The sequence below is a fragment of the Amphiura filiformis genome, chromosome 10 (genome assembly GCF_039555335.1).
Source record: "Amphiura filiformis chromosome 10, Afil_fr2py, whole genome shotgun sequence".
Taxonomy (NCBI): Eukaryota; Metazoa; Echinodermata; class Ophiuroidea; order Amphilepidida; family Amphiuridae; genus Amphiura; species Amphiura filiformis.
Window position 1 is genome coordinate 19,966,715 of NC_092637.1, and position 23,040 is coordinate 19,989,754.

General features: G+C 36.9%; 1 protein-coding gene across 1 annotated transcript; it reads right to left on the reverse strand.

The window, feature by feature from the left end:
• Positions 1 to 9,847: 9,847 nt before the first annotated feature.
• On the reverse strand, positions 9,848 to 20,762 carry LOC140162623 (histamine N-methyltransferase-like). The gene is made up of 3 exons (XM_072185894.1): positions 20,411 to 20,762; positions 13,962 to 14,282; positions 9,848 to 12,626 (listed from the first exon to the last, which is right to left on the reverse strand). The coding sequence occupies exons 1-3, from the start codon at positions 20,640 to 20,642 to the stop codon at positions 12,217 to 12,219; spliced, it is 963 nt and encodes a 320-aa protein (XP_072041995.1). The 5' UTR covers positions 20,643 to 20,762; the 3' UTR covers positions 9,848 to 12,216.
• Between the last annotated feature and the right edge of the window lie 2,278 nt (positions 20,763 to 23,040).

A 23,040-nucleotide genomic window follows, 5' to 3' on the forward strand; every position in this document is an offset into this window, starting at 1 on the left:
ACCGCTTCGCCACGGGGACGACCCGATATAACGACGTGTGAAAGTGGAGTATTTATTAATATGAATGTATGCTGTGGTCCGGAAAGAATAAAAGAATTGCGAAAAACTTGATTTTTTTGGCGAATGGGATCCAGAATTTGTATGTAGGGTATCCAGGAATATACTAGGGTATATTTGAAAGTGAATCTCAAAAGGTAGTGCGACAGTGACAGCCATGTATGGCTGTGCAGTGACGAAAGATTGTGGATATCAGTATGATTAGGCCGTGTAAAATTAATATTTTGGTTCTCGTCCCTCCCTCCTCAATTTCTGGGATTTGTCAGATTTTTTTTTTTTTTTTTAGATTTTTCAGTTTTTTTAGACTTTGGAATGATTTATGAAATCTTCATACATATAAATAAGTTTATTAGAGAACAAGCATCACTTCCAAGTTTATCCCTCAGAATCTCACATTTGAAAAAAAAAAAAAAAAAAGGCCTCATCGTTTCCTCGAGACTGAAAGACTACTGACTATGCTAATTTTACATTGAAAAAAAAAAAAAAAAAAAAACACCTCCCTCCCTCATCAATTCATGAAAATCCTCTGGACGAGAACCAAAACATTAATTTTATACGGCCTTAGCTATGATTTTCCACTAATTTTGGCTATGAAATACCGCGTGAAATAAAGCAAGAATGTTTATTTATTATCAAACAATCGGATTGACTGTATGATTGGTGTAACTTTTTGAATAATGAGTTATTAAAATATTACACTTTGGATAGTAAATACGATTTAGCATGGTTTTAGATATATTTTGTACCCAGCGAAAAATATCATAGAACAATAGCGTTTTGTTTCGTGTAAATATAGTCCCGCGGTGCATCTTCTTATTCTTCTTTATCAGTCGTTTTTTTAAAAACTTGCTGGTCATGCTACCGCGTGACTCTAATAGTGTAGCTTGTGCCAGAACTCGTGATCGGGTGCCTTGATGTTATGATTATGAACATTAGGCCTAGGCCTACTAATTTAAGGGTAGACGAGGTATTGTTGGTCGAAGCAACCAAAAAAAAAATCGATTTTCATTATCTAGATCAATAGGCCTATATTATTAAAAATTAACACCTTGATGTTTTGCAAAAGTTCATTCTACAAATCGTATATTTTGCAAACTTGCTTAATTTATTATTGTTAATGAGTTATGTACGTTTTACAAAAGTGTTGTTGTTTCAGCCCTCTTTACAACGTAACTCAAGAACCGCAGCACCTATAAAAGTATATATGTGACCGTCCACGGCGAATGAGCCGTAAATTCCTCCCCGGTCAATTTTGTTTTATTTCGTGTTTAAAAATAAACATCATAAACTTAAAATGGTATATCATTTGACTTCAAACGATATCCAGAAGCGAGGTTATGGTTTGTTAAACTTTGCTCCTTCAACAAAATTATAGCTTTTTACATGTGTCACTTTTCCACATTGCTGGCAATATATATCAAACAGTCATAATTGGCGGTCATTTCAAATCATCCCCAAGTCAACGAGGTTTAAGAAAGTTCTCTCATTGTCAAGTTAAAAGGGCATTTCGTGATCCATAATGTTTATCTACAAAAATTTCTTGCAGATTAATTCGTTTAGCAAAGATATCGTGAAATTTGAATTTCGTTCTGGTATACCAGAACGAAATTACAACACATTGTCTATGGAGCAGTGTAATACACATCATGCATAACTCGCAAACGCAAAATCGGAATCAACTGAAATTTTGGGAATAAGCTTTTTTCGTGGATATCTACTGAAAAATGTCATAAAAAGAGGAGGCTAGGATCACGAAATACTCCTTTAATTAAAATAATTGATTTACATTTTAGATGAAAACCTACCATTCTAAATAACTACAACCAATTACGCATCGCACACTAGCACAATTAAACATGAATTTACAAATGGAAACATTACATGCAAAGGCAGATATGCCAGAGTAAAAACTCCGGACACACCTGCCTGTGCGGGGACTCGAACCCCAGACCTCTCGCTTGTCGGGCGAGTCTCTTACCACTGAGCTACACAGACTGTCCCTGATAAACAGGACTCAAGTCTGGTACTTATGGATATGAGCAGTCATGCGGGGTAAACAGTACACCGCATGACTGTACAACCAATTACTTTTCTGTAATTACACAGCACCGTTAACTTGGCATTAGTGAATTAACCAGGTGTACAATTTCATCGAGCCGTAGCTACGTTCAAAAATGGCAAAATCCGAGTCAAATGCACTTTTTAAGTCTATATATTTTATGTAGCTATTGGGCTATTCCAGAAAATAAGTGCACCCCCCCCCCATTATAGAGGAGTAACTTTTCAATCAAAGAAATGTCTGGATTTTCAAGTTTGCTTCATGTGAAACGACTGGAATTCTAGTTGCCAATGTTACTTGAAAAGGCTTGGAAATGCAATTAAATGAATGAAATATCACGGAAATGAGGTCTCAAATTGCGGATTTCTGATTTTGAACTATTTTCCCGCTGGATTTGTTGCCTTAAGACACTTTAGAAAGTCTGGATTTCCAACAATTATGACTGGACAAAAAGTCCGGAAATCCGGACTCCTCTATATAGGAGGTGTGCATCTATTTCTGGAATCGCTCATTTAGTTACGACAGAAGAAAGTCATATTACAAAAGAATGATAATTGAGACCTAATGAGCCGTTTGATCAACATGTTTATTTCATTGTCTTTGCAATATTCCCCCCATGAGAACTACCTGCTGATTGGCCAAAAGTAGTTTTCATTCTCGATTAGACCAATCAGCAACATTGTTAGAATAATTTCACCGCGCAAAAAAATACAGTGAAGATATCACGTAATTGACCAATCAGAGGCAATGTTAGATCGGCAGGTAGTGCTCAGGGGGTTAATCACGTGACCAATCGTGTAAGTATTATTAGAAACAACAAGTTGTCCCTACGATGATATTACGCCAACATTTGGAAATAGAAATGATATAATATTATGTTATCAAATTTTTAAATATAAGCTGTGGTGTACCCCAACGGTAAATTCTTGGACCACTATTATTTATATATTTTACATGATAATAATTACATCAAGGAAGATCCAATTTATTCTATCTGCTTATCATACTCAAATAAGAATATCATATGTATTTTTAACGTGGCTGTGTACTCTAGACGTTATTTCTTCCAAGGAATTGAGTTTTTTTTTTTATATGTATGTACTTTGTAATTTTTTTTTATGCAAAGAAACATTCTGGCGAATTTTGCATGACAGAAACCTGCTTTGGTATATTATCGATATCTTGATTGTGGAACGTTATTTTGAACATCTAACTATCCACATTATTTCCGGAACCGGGGAAGGGCTGGGAGGGGCCGGCGGTACAACCAATAATGTTGGTGCCGCCACGAATAATTTTACGTTGTCTCAGTTGTAATGTGAGGGGACAAAACCAAATTTTCGTCCCTATTTGTTAATGTCAACTTTACTCTTTGCCGTCCACATTTTATCAATTAGTACAGTTATGCTCTCATCACACAGTGTCGACTTCCTATTCGATAAATATAAATTTAATACTCCGTTGGTGAGCGACGGGCGACTGGTATTTCACCGAACGCAAGAAAAGGAGTTCTATCTGATTGGCTAGCAATCGATCGCTTAGGTCGCTTAGTAGTCAACTACAAACTCAAAACTGAGCATCGTATTCAATTCGATTGAAATCGATATTCTATTATTGCCGTAGATAAAGAGAGTGATAGTGTGTCAATAATGTACATTGTATTGCAGCTGGATTTTACATGCATTCTTTTATATAAATTTTTTCTCAAAGAGTTGAATATGATCAAAATTTTTACTCAGGATTTCAAATTTTTACCCGCAAATTGCAGTTAAACATATCCACAGCAAAATACCGGTCCTCACTAATTAGTGTATTTAATTTCCAGTTAGTGTATTTAAGATAAAACCTGACAACAAATAAAATTTTCTTGCAATAGAAATATCATATGGGATACTGATATGGTAGGCCGCAACCGCCACAACGTGGAGCTGCTACGCGTAGCTGACTTTTTGCTCCGTGGAGCCAAATTGACCAATCATGATCATGTTAGAGTTTTTCATTACTCGGAGGTAAAACTGACTAATTAAGTACGACTTACTCATTACGTGAAGCGAATTTATTCATTAAGAATTTGCCAGACGAGCGTCACGTAGTTGCAAGATATCCTCGGTCACGAAAGTTATGATTCAAAAAGTAGTTTATGAAAAGTACGAACTGACTTATTATTAAGATGGACATGCACTCATAAGAAACTCATACAGTATTGTACATAACTATATAGCTAGGCAAAGTGGTGGTAAACTATGCACACAGTTCTGCGATCTGCAGTGTATCGCCGGGAGCTAAATTGTATAACTTGCGCGGTGTCCCTGCGGAATTCGACCTTCAGCAAACTGCAAACCAGTTCGGATTTACTTTATATACTAGTAGTAGGCCATACATACTGTAGTTACTGTCCGTTTTCCTATACACAATACTCAGTGCGCTCACCATTGACGCTGTGTAAAAAATAACCGGCTAATATTTAAAGTATTCTCTGAAATTCTAGAAAATATAGTTTTGTAACATGTCCTAAATTTTTAGCTAATTTAGGTGTTTGGAAATATTGGTACTTTTGTACCAAAAATATGAAGAAATTATTTCTAAACCGTGTTAAGTCATTAAGCTTCTCATTTTCAAGAACGCTGGTTAACAATAAGCAGACTATTGTCTCATTTCGTAAACAAAAGCCCACAGTATTGTTACCTTGCGTTCGCTTTATAATCGTTCACCCAACTGAAACTATAATACCAGCTCATTGCTCATTGCACAGGTAAAACAGACACAAGTGCAGTGTGTATTTAACCAGAGAAGATCTGATGTAACATAGTTGAGCCGTTTTCATTGAGTGTTATCTTGGTTTAATAGCTTTTAATAGGGTTTTTAAACGTCCTTCAAAGGTCGTGGTGAGTTCTACTGTAGACATGACTGCATCATGATTATTTTTAAGTCAACAACATTCAACAATATGATCACCGTGATAGTATGAGAGTATCAGTACCGTGGGTGTCAGTGATCCTGGCTTGACACAGTAGACAAACAAACAAACAAACACGCCACACACATTACACATGCATGCAAGGTAACATTGACTATACACTAATCAAACAATGGTATTGATCCTGTACAACTGGTCGTGGTTTATTTACAATCGATTCATTTAAAATCCCCATAGTAAACATTAATTTTGGCAAGAGTTTTCTCTCTCTGGAACTAGGATGCATCCACTGGCTCCGCGTAATGAAAAGATCTAACATGATTGGTCAATTTAGCTCCGCGAAACGAAAAGTAAGCTACGCGTAGCAGCTCCACGTTGTGGCGGTTACGGCCAGCCATATATTGATCATGCGAAAATCGTAAAACATAGAATAGAAACAGTGTGGCAGGCGCTCAAAATCTCAAATTGTATGCTTAGCCTGAGTTGCACGGCCTATCTCGAATAAAATCACCATGCGTAGTTGTTGAAAAACGTGAGGATTCATCGTACTATCACGGCAATTTTTAACACGAAGATATAGGGATGATGACGGTGTGCATCAGTTCTACAGTTGATAGTAAAATAGTTCATCTCCCTGTTGATATAGAGTGTATGCAATAAACCAACCGGAACGGTATAACAATCGAAATGGCAGCCATGTTGGAGGACAGTTCTAAGACAGCTTAAGATGACAGAGGGACAGGTCTCTTGATCGATTCCACAGCCATTCAAACCTATCACCTGTTTTAATGTAATATCATGCGAATTTCCCCAAGGACAGAATTTTATTTAAATGAGCTGACTCTGTCATACATGAGTGACGTCGTATTGCATACCCCCTATTAGGTATTTCATGAAAGCCCACGTACACTCCTCAGTGATAGTCCAAGGTTAGTACTTAGTACGAATCATCGCCTGACGGGAGATGTGAAATTGATATCATCTGTTTATTGATGCAATCCCTTTGTTTAATTGTTTTACACTTTGAAATCTGCAGCCATTAATGCGGGACTCAATTCGAACATTCAACTTCGTGTTATGTTCAGAAACGTTGAGTTTCCTTGATACTATATCATGCCTGCTTGCAGGGTTGCTGTCAGTTGGTTGTGTGTGGCCTATCTTAGGAATAACTATTACAGCTTCCCTGATTAGCTAATTCTGAAATACCAAAATCTACTGCGATATCGGATAATTCATCAATGCCCATATCTACTGCTGATATCAGCTAGTTCATCAATGTTCGTATCTACTGCTGATATCAAGTAGTTCATCAATGCCCATATCTACTGCTGATATCAGATAGTTCATCAATGTCCGTATCTACTGCTGATATCGGGTAGTTTATCAATGCCCATATCTAGGCCTACTGCTGATATCAGGTAGTTCATCAATGCCCATATCTACTGCTGGTATCAGATAGTTCATCAATGTCCGTATCTACTGCTGATATCGGGTAGTTTATCAATGTCCGTATCTACTGCTGATATCGGGTAGTTTATCAATGCCCATATCTACTGCTGATATCAGGTAGTTCATCAATGCCCATATCTACTGCTGATATCAGGTAGTTTATCAATGCCCATATCTACTGTTGATATCAGATAGTTCATCAATGTCCGTATCTACTGCTGATATCGGGTAGTTTATCAATGTCCGTATCTACTGCTGATATCGGGTAGTTTATCAATGCCCATATCTACTGCTGATATCAGGTAGTTCATCAATGCCCATATCTACTGCTGATATCAGATAGTTCATCAATGTCCGTATCTACTGCTGATATCAGGTAGTTCATCAATACCCATATCATTCATTTCATTTATTTTATTTCATTTATTTTTTTCACTCATCAAATAGCAAAAAACATAGGATACATATAAAATCATAAAATCTACTGCTGATATCAGGCAGTACTTCAATGCCCATATTTATTGCTGATATCAAGTAGTTCATCAATGCCCATATCTACTGCTGATATCAAGTATAGTTTATCAATGTCCATATATGCTGCTGATATCAGGTAGTACATCAATGCACATATCTATTGCTGATATCAGGTAGTTCATCAATGCCCTTATATATTGCTGATATCGGGTAGTTCATCAATGCACATATCTACTGCTGATATCAAGTAGTTCATCAATGCCCATATCTACTGCTGATATCAGGTAGTTCATCAATGCCCATCTACTGCTGATATCAGGTAGTTCATCAATTCCCATATCTACTGCTGATATCAGGTAGTTCATCAATGTCCTAATCTGCTGCCGATATCAGGTAGCCACGCTTTCCCCTTGTTCCACTTCTCCAAACACGTTTATAACTCCTTGCGCAGTTCTCCAAATACTAAACTCCTTGCGCCGTTCTCCTATACTAAACTCCTTGCGCAGTTCTCCAAATCTCTTTACTCCTTGCGCAGTTCTCCTACTTGACCGACTTTAGAAGCTTTGAATCAGTTATCAGCATGACGACGAAGATCACAATAAATCCCTCCTTTTTGGGATGTCTCCACACTATCTTCTCCGTTCAGCGGCTAAATATTTAAATATAACACCTTCGCTATAATTCCAATGCTGATTCAATATTAAACTTTGTGAATATTTTGCTGCACCATACACACACAGCTGACTGCTTCATAATAATTAAATGTCTGTCTCATAAACATGTTGACATTTGCTTTTATAGCAACCAAAACCCACATCTATTAAAGCCACTCTGTCATATTACAACACTTCCTGTGGGTAATTCCCAAATCTTACCCATTTCACAATCCAAGGGATTTTCAGATTATTAATAAAAGGAATCTTCTAGAGATGAAGAGGGGTTTCCCCCAAACAATCTAAAATTAGATATGATGATTTGTTTTGATGACTTGATGAATGAAAGGGAATTCCCCTAAACATGCCATAACACACACAGTCTTGCATGATTGCTTCCAAGGTTTTTCCCCTTGTCTCATAATCTATTGACATACTTTCAACTTGTAAACAAAGTCAAATTAAATTACTCAGGGCACATCACAACATTCGATTCGGAACATTTTCTGAACAGATTTGTAATCATGAGCTCCTATCGTTTTTATCAAAACAACCAAGAGTCACTCAAATTTGGTTCCCTCGGACGCCGATATATTTCGCATAGGCGCTATTTTTTACCGGAACTATGAAGGGTTACACCAAATGCGGAAGGATTTAGTGTAGTACACCCTTTATTGGCCCTGTCAGGTTCAAATATAATTAGTGTTGACTTATCTAACAAATCGTATGCTTTGGTATCCCAGATGTGACCTCACATGAGCTAAATGGGCTTGCCGTAGAAGTGATGAAGTAACAGGATTACCTAACATAGCAATAGATGTAAACAATTTTTGAATATATCGCCCTTCACTAGAAGCAGGTTGCACTCATCGCCTGCGTATGTCTGCAATCATAGATTGAATAGAATACCGCTCTTTTCAAAAAATATTAATCTTACAGGTGCAAGTTATCAGCATGATATAGCATAAATACTCCCTGTTCTTTGACATCTATGGTTCAATGCAGAGGTACCGCGTGAATAGTGCAGTGCGATATATTCAAAAATTATTTAAACCTATTGCTATGGTAGTTAATCCTGTTACATCATCACGGCGAATACAAATAAGGTAAACACTTGTTCGAATAAGGGAAACACAACAGGGGCGCGGTTGGGGTGTCTGTGATTACCCCCTAATTGACAGCGATTTGGTTCGTAAATTTCATCACCGTAACCAAAATATTTAGGATATTGCTCTCCCAACAAATTCTGCTGGTTGGTTTTGGTTTGGTTTTAATTTTAGGCAAAATATTGTCTATCCTTTCAATATAGAGCATATTGCGTGTTACCATGGTTATAAAGATTGAAAAACTACTCGAAGTTGATGACAAACAACTAAAGTGTTTAAGGCCTAAAAAAATTGTTTGATTGGCGTAACCCGACCTACCCTAAAATTAGGCCCGACCCTAACTTTTTTTATTATTTTTTGCAAAAAAAAAAAGGAAAATTTAAAAAATAAATTTAAATAAATAAATTTAAAAAAAAGAAGATAAAAAGTTCCAAAGCCTTTATCAAACGAAATTTACAGCTTAAAAAGTAAAAAAAAAAAAAAAAAAAAAAAAAAAAAAAAAAAAAAAAAAAAAAAAATCACGGCCTAGCTACCCTAAATTTTTTTTTTTTAATGTTACGCCAATCAAACAATTTTTAGGCCTAATTGTATGAACTTCTAATTTGTGAAAATCATATACCTTCAAATAATTTTATTTTTGAAGATGGGTGCTATCTGAAATTATTCTCTAAGCTGTCTTATCTAGATGTCTGGTTAGCAGTAGTTCCCAAAGCCAGTATAGAATAGTTAATAAATGATATGTATAGAATAGGTAATATTATAAATTATGTGGAATAAGTAATGTACAATAAGTAATATATATACAAAATAATCTTTTCGGTTCGTTAAAGTACTCTTACACTTCTTGATATATTTTTGGAAATAAATTTATATATTATCGACGTGGTTTCTCCATGTAGGATTTCAATTAGTGTGCCCATTTTCTTGTCTTGCCCTTTCAAGTTGCGTATTGTCTAGAATAATATTCTCAACATTAGGTTTAATACCATTTGTTTTTTGATAATGTACACAAAAAACAAAATAATTTTCATACTTGATTTTCAAGAGTTGAAACAGATGTATTGTTTTCTATTGCTTCAGGAGCTTAAATTGAAAACATCAAACACAACTAAACAACGGACAATTGTTTATCATGTTTTATATGTTTTATAACCCGTACGAAACTCGGGAAGCTGATCCTGGTTGTGAATGTTTCTTGTGGAATGTCTAGGGTGTGCGCTCTTGAAGCAGCGAAGTCCCTGTATTGTTGTTTAATGGTTTGTGGAATGATGTGGGGCCGTAGTGGTCAGCAACAACCTGTAAAGTGTGCTGAGGCTTGTGGATCAACGTCTTTGCGCGTTGTGCCTGTGCGTAGCGCACAATAAATCACTGCGCTTTTTTTTTAATTAAATTTTTTTTTAAAGCATCATAGATATTTCCCCATAGCGCGTAATAAGCAAATCGCTTTCAGAGAGACATGAGAAGGAAAGACATCAAAGAACAATTATCCAATCACAAAACGTACATTTTACAGATTACTTTTAAAAACATCTATATTCACGACGTTCTGAAATGCATTTGGAAGATAATTTCAAGCATTGGCATAACCGTTGAAAAACTTTTGTCCATATTGTTTCAGTTGTGTAGCTGATTAACAAGATGAAGATCTTGATGTAGACGAATCCATTCTCATCCATTCCTACACCTCAATGGCAGCCATAGCTGCCCCCCTTAGGTCTATCCCACCTAAAATGTGAAATGATGTGGCCTTGACGAGGATATTAAACTGTATTAAACACGTAGACAAAAGAATGATGAAAGTTTACAACACAATTCAACATCGATTTTTAAGCGGATTTAATCCATCCAATTGGGCAGTAACAACACCAGTTTGGTGCAGACGGGACCCAGTAATGGCCGACTATATTCTTACCATCACTTGGCTCGTTGGATTCGTCTATACTCTAAAATAAAATAGCAAAACTTATTCAATGTTGAATAAAAGGAAACAGAACAACAAAGTGAGTCAAGTGCATGAGCCTGATATACCACAATTTCACAATTTTTGAGTTATACCGTAGTCATAGCCGTGTAGAGTAACACTAACATTTATCTTTGCAAAAAAAGCAATAGCCTGGGTAACTACATTTTTTAGCTATAGAGGACAGTATTATTTTTCTCTTTTCTCAGATAGATTGAGGTTCATGTACTGAGTAAAAACTGAAAATTGATTTTTCTCAGTTTAGTGTCTGTGTGATATCAGGTTCATGCATGGGCCACATAATTATCGTCACAACAGCAAGGTATCAACATAATTACACGTTGAAATTTGAGTTTACCATCGTTACAAATTTGAGCAATAATTATGCAAGATTATATATCAGTTCGGGGGCACTCATAATTCACGGACGTCTCTAATATCAAAAACTCTTGAAATGAGTAATAAGTCGCAAGTTGGTAGTTTTGAGACATCCAGGCTTACTGATTTGATGTTCTTTGTTTGCCGCGCACCTGTTCAAGCCAGAAGTACCGGTAGTATGTCCTTTGTGATGGAGCACAATGGGCCATTCACGAAGACCACCAACGCAGTAGCCAGGGCAGTTTGAAACTACCAACTTGCGACTTTACACTCATTTCGTGATGGAAGGTAATCTATTTGGTACCTATGTATAGCTACGGGTCTCCTGAAGCTCCTCTAACCAGTGATACCAAAATAAGTACAAATATTCACCACATAATGTTTCAGTGGCTTCATAAGGTATTAAGCTCGTTCATGCAAAATTGGACAATTCTGGTTAATTGATTTTCGGCAAAAAAAAAATTCTACGAACACGCGATTTTCACGTGATTTTCTTCTAAATACGAAAGAAAATGACTATGTTAACCTAACTACCAAGTAAAAAAGTCAATATCTCTTGCAATAAATTCATAAGAGCAAAATGAAAATAATGGATTTTAATGCAGAAACCTATATGGTGGGCCACAACAACCCCACCAATTTTTGATGCTCGACCTTGCCCCGGGTAAGGTGCTGCAGGTAACAATTTGATCACTAAAATAACGCAAAGGATGGATCCTACGATTAGCTTAAGTCCTTTTGACGTAAACACGCGCGTTTTTTTTTTATGCCGAATGAAAAGTCTTAGGGGGTTGGTATAACCTCCCCTCTGTATGACTAGAGTTAGGGTAAAAACCCTTGGGGTGGTGTAACCTGCCCTTCGTAAGATTACAATCCAGGAAAAATAGTTGGCACACTTGCACTAAACAATGGAAATACGTGCCCTATCAACATTGGAGAGGCGAGGGAAACATGCATGCAATACTGTATATGTGAAGTACAGACTCCCCCTATATCTCGCCCTTCCTCACTCCCCATCTTTCAATGTTGGAGATCCTCACGGACCTGTTGACAACATGGCTTGGTCCAACATTGAATTGGCATGATTGGGGAGCAGGGGCAGAGATATGCCAAAAGACAGGCAAAGTGTGTCAACCTTTTTTTCCTGGATTGTAGAGTTAGAATTACTTTGATATCAAAAGCACATCACACGCTGTATCAAAGTAATATTTATCCTCTCCTTGATCACTTTTCACAATACGCGTGTTATGTTTAAGAAAATCCATGACCTGATTGAAGACTTCGTCAGATACCGATTCCTTAAAATCCTTTGTGTTAGTTGCGATGTCAAGCAGATTCTTAGCAACTGGTGTGTCCTCTTGAGTAAAACACGGTGTTAAATCGGCTGATGCAGTGTATGACCATTGAGTATAGGCAATCTGGTTCTTTTTGAGGACAGCTTTGACATCTAACGAATTGGTCGCATAGTTGGTCCTTGCACGGGCTCTTGGATGTTGCTCACCGTTTCTCGGATTTTGCTCTTCCAAAGCTAGGTGTGGAAAAGATTTCTGAAGTTTACCATGGCCTGTATGTTCTACAAAAAAGACATATAAAGAAGGAAATCGTCATGCTAGTTATCTCTCAAAGGAAAGATAAGTAGTCCGGTATCCGGGAATTTAATGATGAACACCCCCAGGACTCTACCAAATCAATTTCTTTAGCTTCCTTTTATAGTCCTATAACACTTACAAAATGTTAAAGTCATAATGTACGATCTTTTTCAGAATTTACCTTTATTTTTTCAAAACAGATTTTTGGCATATTTGTAATACTTACACATGTTCTAACTTAAATCTATGAGCAAACTGTCAAATTCGTCCTATTTGTAGTAAAACGAGACGATTTTCTGTTGGTCCGACATAAAGTCATAATTTTTAAGATTATGACTTTATGTCGGCCACGATCGCAAACCGTAGTCTCGTACAAAACTAGCTTGATTACGCTCCCTGCACATGTGGAGGGAGCGTAACCAAACTGGCCGCGTAGGAGACTAACTCTGAGGCCGCACTCGCTGTCCTAATCCAAATAGTGCGAGATGTTTCGAGTGATAGAGCCTAGAGGTGAAGTTTATGATGTTGTTCCTTTGCAAATTCCCAATGTTTTTCGCGTCCAAATGTATTGGGAACTTTCATAGTGATTGCATATTATCATTTTAGAAGAAAAAAAGAAAAATCTAAAAATTTAAAAAGATCGTACATTAAGGCTTTAACAAAATATAATTCCCGGCACTCCGCCCATATTCAAGGTTAAAGGTCAACACAGTGGTCACATTTCAAAGTTGCTCAAATCTGACCACTCAACTCGAGAGCGGTATATTGCAGGTAGGTTAAACTATACTTTTTCTGAATCCTTGCAATGAGAGGAATAATTTGGTGTGCTTGTTAACTTTGAAATTTGACCACTGTGTTGACCTTTAACCTTGAATATGGCCGGAGTACCGGGAATTATTTTTTGTTAACTTCTTGAATATGTTATAGGACTATAAAAGGAAGCTAAAAAAGATGGTTTGGTAGAGTCCTGGGGGGGGGGGGAGGGGTCATAATTAAAACCAAAACTCGATCGGCACTTGGACCGCCGGTTCCGACCGGCTCCGCCCGGTTGGAGTCAGTTTCTATTGTTTCTAAATAATGGAACGCGGTTCAACCGCCGGTATAACCGATAGTCAACTGGCGGTCGAGTTTTGATTTCATCCCTAGGTGGGTCTGTGCAAAAAGAATAGAAAGTAGGCACCCGACACGCTGAACGCTTTTGGATACCAACAAATTATATCAGCATAATGCATATCGGTAGGCCCTAAGTTTTTCTTCGCCTGAATTTCAGACGGCTTTAATGTACAGCTTGGTCCCAACTCCCGGGGTCTTACTCTTACCCGTAGCAAGTATCATGAATATCACCCCTCCAGGAATCAGTAGTTCTTGCAAGTTTCTGACGGCCTCTTCTGCATCACCCATAAAATACATGGCTTCAACAATGGTGATGAAATGGTACTTCTGCTTTGCCGATCCTGTGGATTCCATATACTGTTGGAAGGTTTGGTTATGCCACTCATAATTGACTCCGCCCAAATCACAACTTTTCGCGACGGCGTCTTGATATTTAGTGATCTGTTCTGTACTAGGTTCAAGGACGGTTGCAGATATTTGAGAGAAGTTGGATTTCAGTATCTTCATCTGTATCCTTTCTTGGTAACCTGTTGAAATAAAATCCCGAAAAACAAAAATACGAGCATTTTAGGTAGAGTATACGGTTATAGCTTTTTGGGTTACTTCCCCAAATATGGCCCCAAATTAAAACCAAAAAACCGCGAAAGAACGCCAACAACCGCCGCTCAATAGGGATATCTAGCTATATTGCACCTCATGGCTGCAAAGAACCACAAACCGCGAAATTTGGATATCCAACTAGATTGCCCCGCAGGGCTAATAAGAACCACACACCGCGTAAAATGGTTATCCAACAAACTTAAGCTATAAATTAGCTCCCGATAGAGGGCAAGGTTTGAAGAATGAGGGAAATAAAACCACAAACCGCGAAAGACCGCCAACAACCGCCGCTAAAAGAGATATCCAACTAGAATAGCCCGCAAGGCTACAACGAACCACAAACCGAAAAATTTGGATATCCAACTAGATTGCCCCCATGCCACAAAGAATCAAACCGCAAAATATGGATATCCAACAAATTAAAACCACAAACCGCAAAAGACCGCCAACAACCGCCGCTCAATAGGAGTATCCAGCTATATTGCCCCTCTGGGCTGCAAAGAACCACAAACTGCGAAATTGGGATATCCAACTAGATTGCCCCGCAGGGCTACAAAGAAACATACACTCCGAAACATGGTTATCCAACAAGCTAAAGCTATAAAGTGGTCCCCGATTGAGGATAGGGCTTGACCAAGTTTTGAAACTTGATCCCATTTTGAACATCAACAGCAAATCGGTGTTTTTATTTTATTTTCAACAAAATACAGCAACAATGCAAGATATAACGTTTTAACAATAGCATCACTGCCATTGCATGCCTACTTGTTATTCGTTTAATTCAATCATTAATCATGAAATTAATATTATGAAACAAAACATACATATAGGATATTGGCTTACCATGCAAGAACAAGATAACAGAATGCTTACATATTAATTCGTCACATTACAGATAAATAACACTTCTGGAATGTTTTAAGTTGATAATATGATCAATTTTAATTGGTACATTTTACAAATGTGACCAAGTTTCAAAAAGTGAGCTGAGGTGGGGTCTTTTTAAACTTGCTGCTTTCTTTACATTGTCAACGTTTTTGGTAGATAAATTGAATACCTGAGTGAAGAAGGGCCCAAATCCATCAAAACTGTTTTTGAGATATTAAGAAAAAACTTAATATTTGGAAAAGTTTGATAGACATACTGTTTTCATTTTCAGGGGATCTTTAATACATGACCATACAGTATTACATATATTCGAAATCATATATGATGTTTCCATGGCAACGGTACAGGTCTTATTACGAGCTGGAGTTGGGGCCTTTTTCCACTGATATACTGCAAGTGCCAGTTCCGTAAGCAGATGTGTTATAAATAGCTACAAAAATTTGGAAATTATCCATTAATTTCACAAGTAGAAGCATGTAACTAATATGTAAACAAGAAAGTTTATTGTAGTGAAAAGCAGATTGCATGGATTAACAAAATTCCTCTTTAACCCAATTTGTGGAAGAAGGGCCCAACTCCATGGAGTTGGGCCTTTCTTCCATGAAAACCATGATTAAGTGTACGTGGAAGTCTATTTAGAGAGTGGATTTTGGCTCATCTTTCACAAATAAGGAAGAACAGTCTGCTGGCAATAAAATGCTTGGTCTAACTCATTTTTGTAAAAAAATGGAGTTGGGCCCTTCTTCCACTCAGTTATTCAATTTATTCTTCACCTATGGTATAATAATGTATAACGTAATTACCGGACGTCCGGACATACATCATGTTTAAACTGACATCGAATTCATTACGCGTCAGTAACAACGAATGGCAGGGATTCCCCGACTGACGAAATATCAAAATCATGAAATCGTAAACAAGCCCACGCAATACAACACATCCATGACAGAATTAAATATTTCCTAAATAAACCTGATAAATTAAATCTACGAGTAGCAAACCTCTTTGCATGACAATTAAATGGGAAATTTGATGACCCAACGCACGGAAGCATTACAATTTAAGGGAGGGGACGCATATATTTGTGCCGGTGCTGTCGTACGAGATCGAATTTACTGAGACATTTGCGCCCGAAGCACGCAAAAAGCAATAAAATGTCAACTTAACAAAAAAGGAAGATGCACAGGGCAATAATTATTGCTTCAGTGTTTCGCCAATTAGGAATTTTAGGAGAGGTAGTGAGAATTCCAGCACAAAATATCTAGTCACGAGTCTTCACTAACATATTATTTCCTATTTTCATAATTTATATTCGTACAGGCTATTGTTATGGTCTGTTAGGTCTGTTCGGGGAAAATCTGTATCTTCAATACGAAAGGTTAAAGTTTTCAATTGATGCACGGCTTTCCCTCCCAGTTACATACGCTGTAAGTACATATCATTAGATTTTCAAAGTTTACTTCGAGGACTGTCAGGGACCTACATATCAAAAATTAAAAATTATCAATTCTTAATCATTTGACATAAAAATTTGTATTATATCGCGAATTAAAAAAAATGATGTGCTCTCATGTCCCACAAAATAAACTGTGCAAGCGTTGCTATCCGTTCCCTTAAATATCTTCTATTATGTTAGAATATTTTGCAGTAAGTTGCGGTAAATCCTTTTAACATGTAATCCGACGTTTTGACTTTTCGTATTGAAGATATACATTTCCCCCAAAAGACCTAAAAATTGTAGGTTTTGGGAAAAAATGTGTTATCTTTAATACGAAAGATTAAAATTTTCAAATGATGGACGGCTTTTTCTCCCAGCAACATACAGGTACATAATTATCATTTATAAAGTTTACTTCAAGGACTGTTACATATCAAAAATAAAAACAATATCAATTTTTAATAAATTGCTATAAAATTTGCACTATACGGCGAATTTCAAAAAATCTTTTTTTATATTTTATATCAGAAGGACATTCCTCGTATTCAGAATGAAATTCGATATGTCTGATGTGCTCTCATGTCCCACAAAAATACTATGCAAACGTTGCTATCCGTTCCCTTAAATAACATTATGTTAGAATATTTTGCAGTAACTTTTCAAAAGTATTAAAAAACGTTTTATACCCTTTTAATATATAATCCGACGTTTAAAGTTTTCTCACAATCTTTCTTTTGCGAATATTGTCAAAAACGTTCTGTGTTTGCTAATGGACTGTAGAAAATAAATATCTCAAAGCTAAGTCAAATATAATTTATTCTTCACCTATGCTATAATAATAGAGAGCTTGCGAAATGACGTTACTTTAACTTTAACTTTCACGTCTAGAGGATGAGGATTATGTATTCAAAACCACCTTGGTTTTGAATACATAATCCTCTATAATCCTCTAGACGTTAAAGTTAAAGTTAAAGTAACGTCATTTCGCAAGCTCTAATGTTACGTAATCACTGGACGTCCGGACATACATCATGTTTAAACTGACATCGAATTCATTACGCGTCAGTAACAACGAATGGCAGGGATTCCCCGACTGACGAAATATCAAAATCATGAAATCGTAAACAAACTTATACGCAATACAACACATCCATGACAGAATTAAATATTTCCTAAATAAACCTGATAAATTAAATCTACGAGTTGCAACCCTCTTTGCATGACAATTAGATGGGAAATCTGATGGCCCAACGCGGAAGCATTACTATTTAAGGGCTGGGGTATGAACGTTTGGACAGTATTTATTTTGGGACATCAGAGCACATCAGACATATCGAATTGCATTCTGAATACGAAGAATGTCATTCTGATATCAAATAATTTTGATTTTTTGAAATTCGCAATTTAATACACATTTTATGGCAAATCATTAAAATTGATATTTTTGATATTTAACAGTACTTGAAGTAAACTTAATAAATCTGATGATTTATACTTAAAGTGTATGTAGGTGGGATGAAAAGCCGATCAATTGAAAATTTTGACCTTTCGTATTGAAGATATGGATTTTTTCCCAAAACACCAAAACAAATTAGGTCTTTTTGGAAAAAAATCCATATCTTCAATATGAAAGGTCAAAATTTTCAATTGACCGTCGGCTTTTCCTCCCTGCTACATACACTTTAAGAATATATCATTAGATTTATATAATTTACTTCGAGGACTGTTATATATCAAAAATTTGAAAATATCAAATTTTTATAATTTGTCATAAAATTTGTATTATATTGTGATTTTCAAAAATGAAAATTATTTGATATCAGAAAGACATGCTTCGTATTCAGAATGCAATTCGATAGGTCCGAGGTGCTCTCATGTCCCACAAAAATACTGTCGAAACGCAATAAACGCTCATTTTAGATCCCTTAAGGAAGGGGACGCATATATTTGTGCCGGTGCTGTCGTACGAGATCGGATTTACTGAGACATTTGAGGACGCAAAAAGCAACAAAATGTCAACTTCAGCAAAAAGGAAGATGCACAGGGCAATTATTGCTTCAGTGTTTCGCCAATTAGGAATTTTAGGAGAGGCGTCCCTGTGAGAATTCCAGCACAAAATATCACGTGTCTTCGCTAACATTAATAATATTTCCGATTTTCATAATGTATATGAACAGATGTCAATGTTTTAAGAGAGAAGAGTGTGAATTTACGTTACCATATGTTTACAAACCTACAGCACATGTTTTGGGGAAAACCCTTTAAGAGCTTTAAGAGGCCGACATTCCTGATTGGTTTACATGTGAATTGATTATTTTCAGGTGCTGATTGACCCGGGTGATTGGCTACTCTTTATCACACGTGATATCAAGATAAATCAAAGGAAATAAATGTGCAGTTCCGTCACACAGCCTCTTGCTGGCTTCCTCTGTCAGTTACGGTGGTGATGATGTCGGGGTGGGCGGGGAGGGGTGGCAGGGGTCACTCTCACACAAATGTGCTACCCACCCGTGTCCGACAACTTCGCACTGAGACAAATTTTGACTTAGTGGTTTTGAGACTTTAATTTTTGACCACTGTACAACTTAAAAATTAATAACTCCGCAACCACAGGTCGTACATGCGCAAAATTTATATTTCTGTAAGCCGTACGACCAGGCGGGTAATTTGATATGCTTTTGAGTGAAATCGGAGCATGTTTAATTTTTTACCCCTATTTAACCATATGGATGGGGTTATTTCGGGGGGTCATTTTGAGCGAAGTGAAATAGGCTCAAAATAACGCTCGTTAACCCCAATTATTTGGATTCATTCAAACAGTCTTAATTTACAAATACCTAGGATACCAACTTTTACTCATAAATGCTTTAACAACAATTTTATACGAGGGTCATTCAAAAAATTCTACCTCCATCGTCCCATCTCTGTTATCTTACACGCCAGGAAAAGGAAATCACTCATGATTATACTCTTAAATCTTGGCTACAAAATAAAAAATTATTTGATGAAAATGTGATCTTTGGTTGTGAAGATGTGTTGGTTAAAACGAATACCATTTGGTACATCGGAAATGGTTGAAAAACTGAAGCCAAAAGTTTAGTATGCATCATCTTGTACATTTGGATAATCTCCATAAAAATGTTTTTAAGATGTGGTTGTCCAACTGCTTACTCGGGATAAATATTTTGTTCCTATTTGAGTTCCCTGATATGCCTTCGGACTTCAAAACAATATAAAACATGTTTTATATGAGAAGAAAACATCATAGGGTCCCGGGTGAATTTACTGTGTCGAGAGGAGCGTTGGACCGGGCGCAGGATATTATGCATTGGAATAGCGAGGTGACCCATTAGAGCTTGGTGGAAGACTGAGATTCTTGTAGTCATCGTACGTTCTTCGAGAGGCTCCCAATCAAGCTTGTCTTTCACGCTACTATACTTTCATAATCGGCCATTGCAAATCTTGCGGCCCGATTTTGCACCGCTTCAAGCTTCTGAATGAGTTCCTTTGTATTTGGATCCCACAGTCCTCCATCCCTGGACGAATTTTGTAGCCTAGAATTAAGAGTATAATCATGGGTGATTTCCATATCCTGGCATGTGACGACAACAGAGATGTGACGATGGAGGTAGAACTTTTTGAATGACCCTCGTAAATGATACAATAAGGCCAACATTAAGCTCTCTTAGTCTAGCTTATGCATGCAAACAAACATACAAACATACATACCTTCACCACTACCAACACCAAGTACTTGCAACGGCTGGTCCTTAATTTGATCACCAAGCCTTTCAGACAAAATCTTCACTATCTTCAATTCAAAATTGTCCTCAATCCATTTTTCGATTAATTCGTTTCGGTTTGAATGTTGCCAATACGTACTTAAAGCGGACCAATAGTGGTCTAAGCTGAGGTGGTTTGGTTGTGGTACTTTGATTCGTTGGGAAGTTGGTAACGACATGTCGTTTAAGTAATTTTAATCTTAGCGAGTGTGTGTATTGCTTGAGATCGTGATCGTGAATGTGATAAAACAATGAAAAACACGTTCATAAACCTCATAAGGTTGCGTCATCTTAGTGAAATCGAAGATGAACATGATGAAATCATGCATTGCATGATCAGACATGTTGGATGTCCAAAGAGAAAAATATGCTTTTTGATATATGATTTCCCAATTGAAACGGGGATTTCCCTTTACACCACATGCCCGGTTACAATGGTCATATTGTGCAAATAAAATTTGAACTAAACCACATATCCAGGATCTGTGACTAAACTAAACAATATGCATTTAGCGCTGCATATACCTATTCGAAAATGTACAGAAAATCTCCCCAAGTTGCGCAATCGGCATTTCGTGATCAGACATGCCTGATGTACATAGAGCAAACATGTTTGAGTTTGACATGTGATTTCCCAATTCAAACTCCCCGTAACATATCAATTTCTAAGCGCTCTTTATTCAATGAATTAACAACTGTATGACAAAACAAGCGAAAATAGTAACTTTTTGCACAAGATTTGCAATTTAAAGAGAATTGGCTATTGGTTATTGCAATGAATCTAGTATATATACACAATATAAGTGTACTCTTTCATTTAATGACATAAAATTTGCAAAATATTGTAAGGATCAACCGGGGTTTTGACTTTTAAAACCTATGATCTTACCACATTCTCCTTGCTATAAACATTGAATTGCGTCATCTGTTGATGTAATGAAAAAGAGTTTTTAGCGGGAAGTGTTAGCTTAATTCGTTCGATACAAAAACTTTTCTGATTGGATGAAGGAAACTATCGGGGTTTTGACAAAACCAATCATAGATGCCGTATTTTCCACTAGTCACCAGCTAGAAGCTCACAAATCAGCTCCTATGATGCTATGCACTCCCGGTATGCACTCAACCGTGTAGTGTAAACACAGCTTGATTGTGTAGAGACAATGCATTGCCAGACTCACAGTGATTGGATAAATTTGTGTACTAGCTTGTACTCAGGTATATCGAGGTGGAAACTGTGCATAGATGCATTTATAAGAGTATTGTTTTGTAGCCAAACCTTTCGAGTCTGAAGAACGAGGGAAATTACGGGGAAAATATTAAACGGAATAAAAACAATGTTGTTCAAGGTTGCCCGGTAGGGTTACAAAGAAACAATAGTGCTAAAAATAGCGATCAAGCTTAAACTATAAATTAGGCCCCCTTCAATCAAGGGCAGGATCTGAAGAATGAGTGAATTTACAGGGAAAATAATAAACGGAATAAAAACAATATTGTTCACGGTTGCCCAACAGGGCTACAAAGAATAGCGCTCAACAAGTAGTAACAATAGCGATCAAGCTTAAACTATAAATTAGCCCCCGATTGAGGGCAGGCTTTGAAGAATAAGGGAAATTACGACATGTCTGAAGAATGAGGGAAATTGGGTAAAATATTTAACGGAATAAAATGCATAATCATAAAATTTATTTATGATTTATACTGTTAGAAAACTGCTGTATTTCATCGTTGGAGATCATTTGAATACCTGAGTGGAAGAAGGGCCGAACTCCAATTTTTTTAATTAAAATGAGTTAGACCCAGCATTTTATTGCCAGCAGACTGTTGTGAAAGATGAGCCAAAATCCACTCTATAAATAGTCTTCCACGTACACTTAATCATGGTTTTCATGGAAGAAAGGCCCAACTCCACGGAGTTGGACCCTTCTTTCACAAATATTGGATTAAAGAGGAATTTTGTTCATCCATGAAATCTGCTTTTCACTACAATAACTTTCTTCCTAACATATTTACATGCTTCTACTTGTGCAATTAATGGATAATTACCAAATTTCTGTAGCTATTTATAACACATTTGCTTACGGAACTGGCACTTTCAGTACCGGTATATTAGTGGAAGAAGGGCCCAACTCCAGCTCGTATTAAGACCTGTACCGTTGCTATGGAAACATCATATATAATTTTGAATGTTTGTAATATTGTATATTCATGTATTAAAGGTCCCCTGAAGATGAAAACATTCTGTCTATAAAACGTTTCCAAATATTAAGTTTTTTCTTAATATCTCAAAAACAGCTTTGATGGAGTTGGGCCCTTCTTCCACTCAGGTATTCATTTGTAATCTGACCAACACCACTCCAATCCACTGGTCGCCACAGTCAAGATTCGTCAACTCAAATTTCTCGGCCATATACTGCATCTTGAAGACGGCGAGCCTGTGAAGAATATACCCAAATTATATTCCACCACATGGGCAGAGGAAACCGGGATGGCCGCACACACTAGTACTTGCAGTATGTCCAGCACCTTCTGGGAGATGCTGAAGGGATGCTGAAGCCAAACAAAATTGTTTCGCTTGCC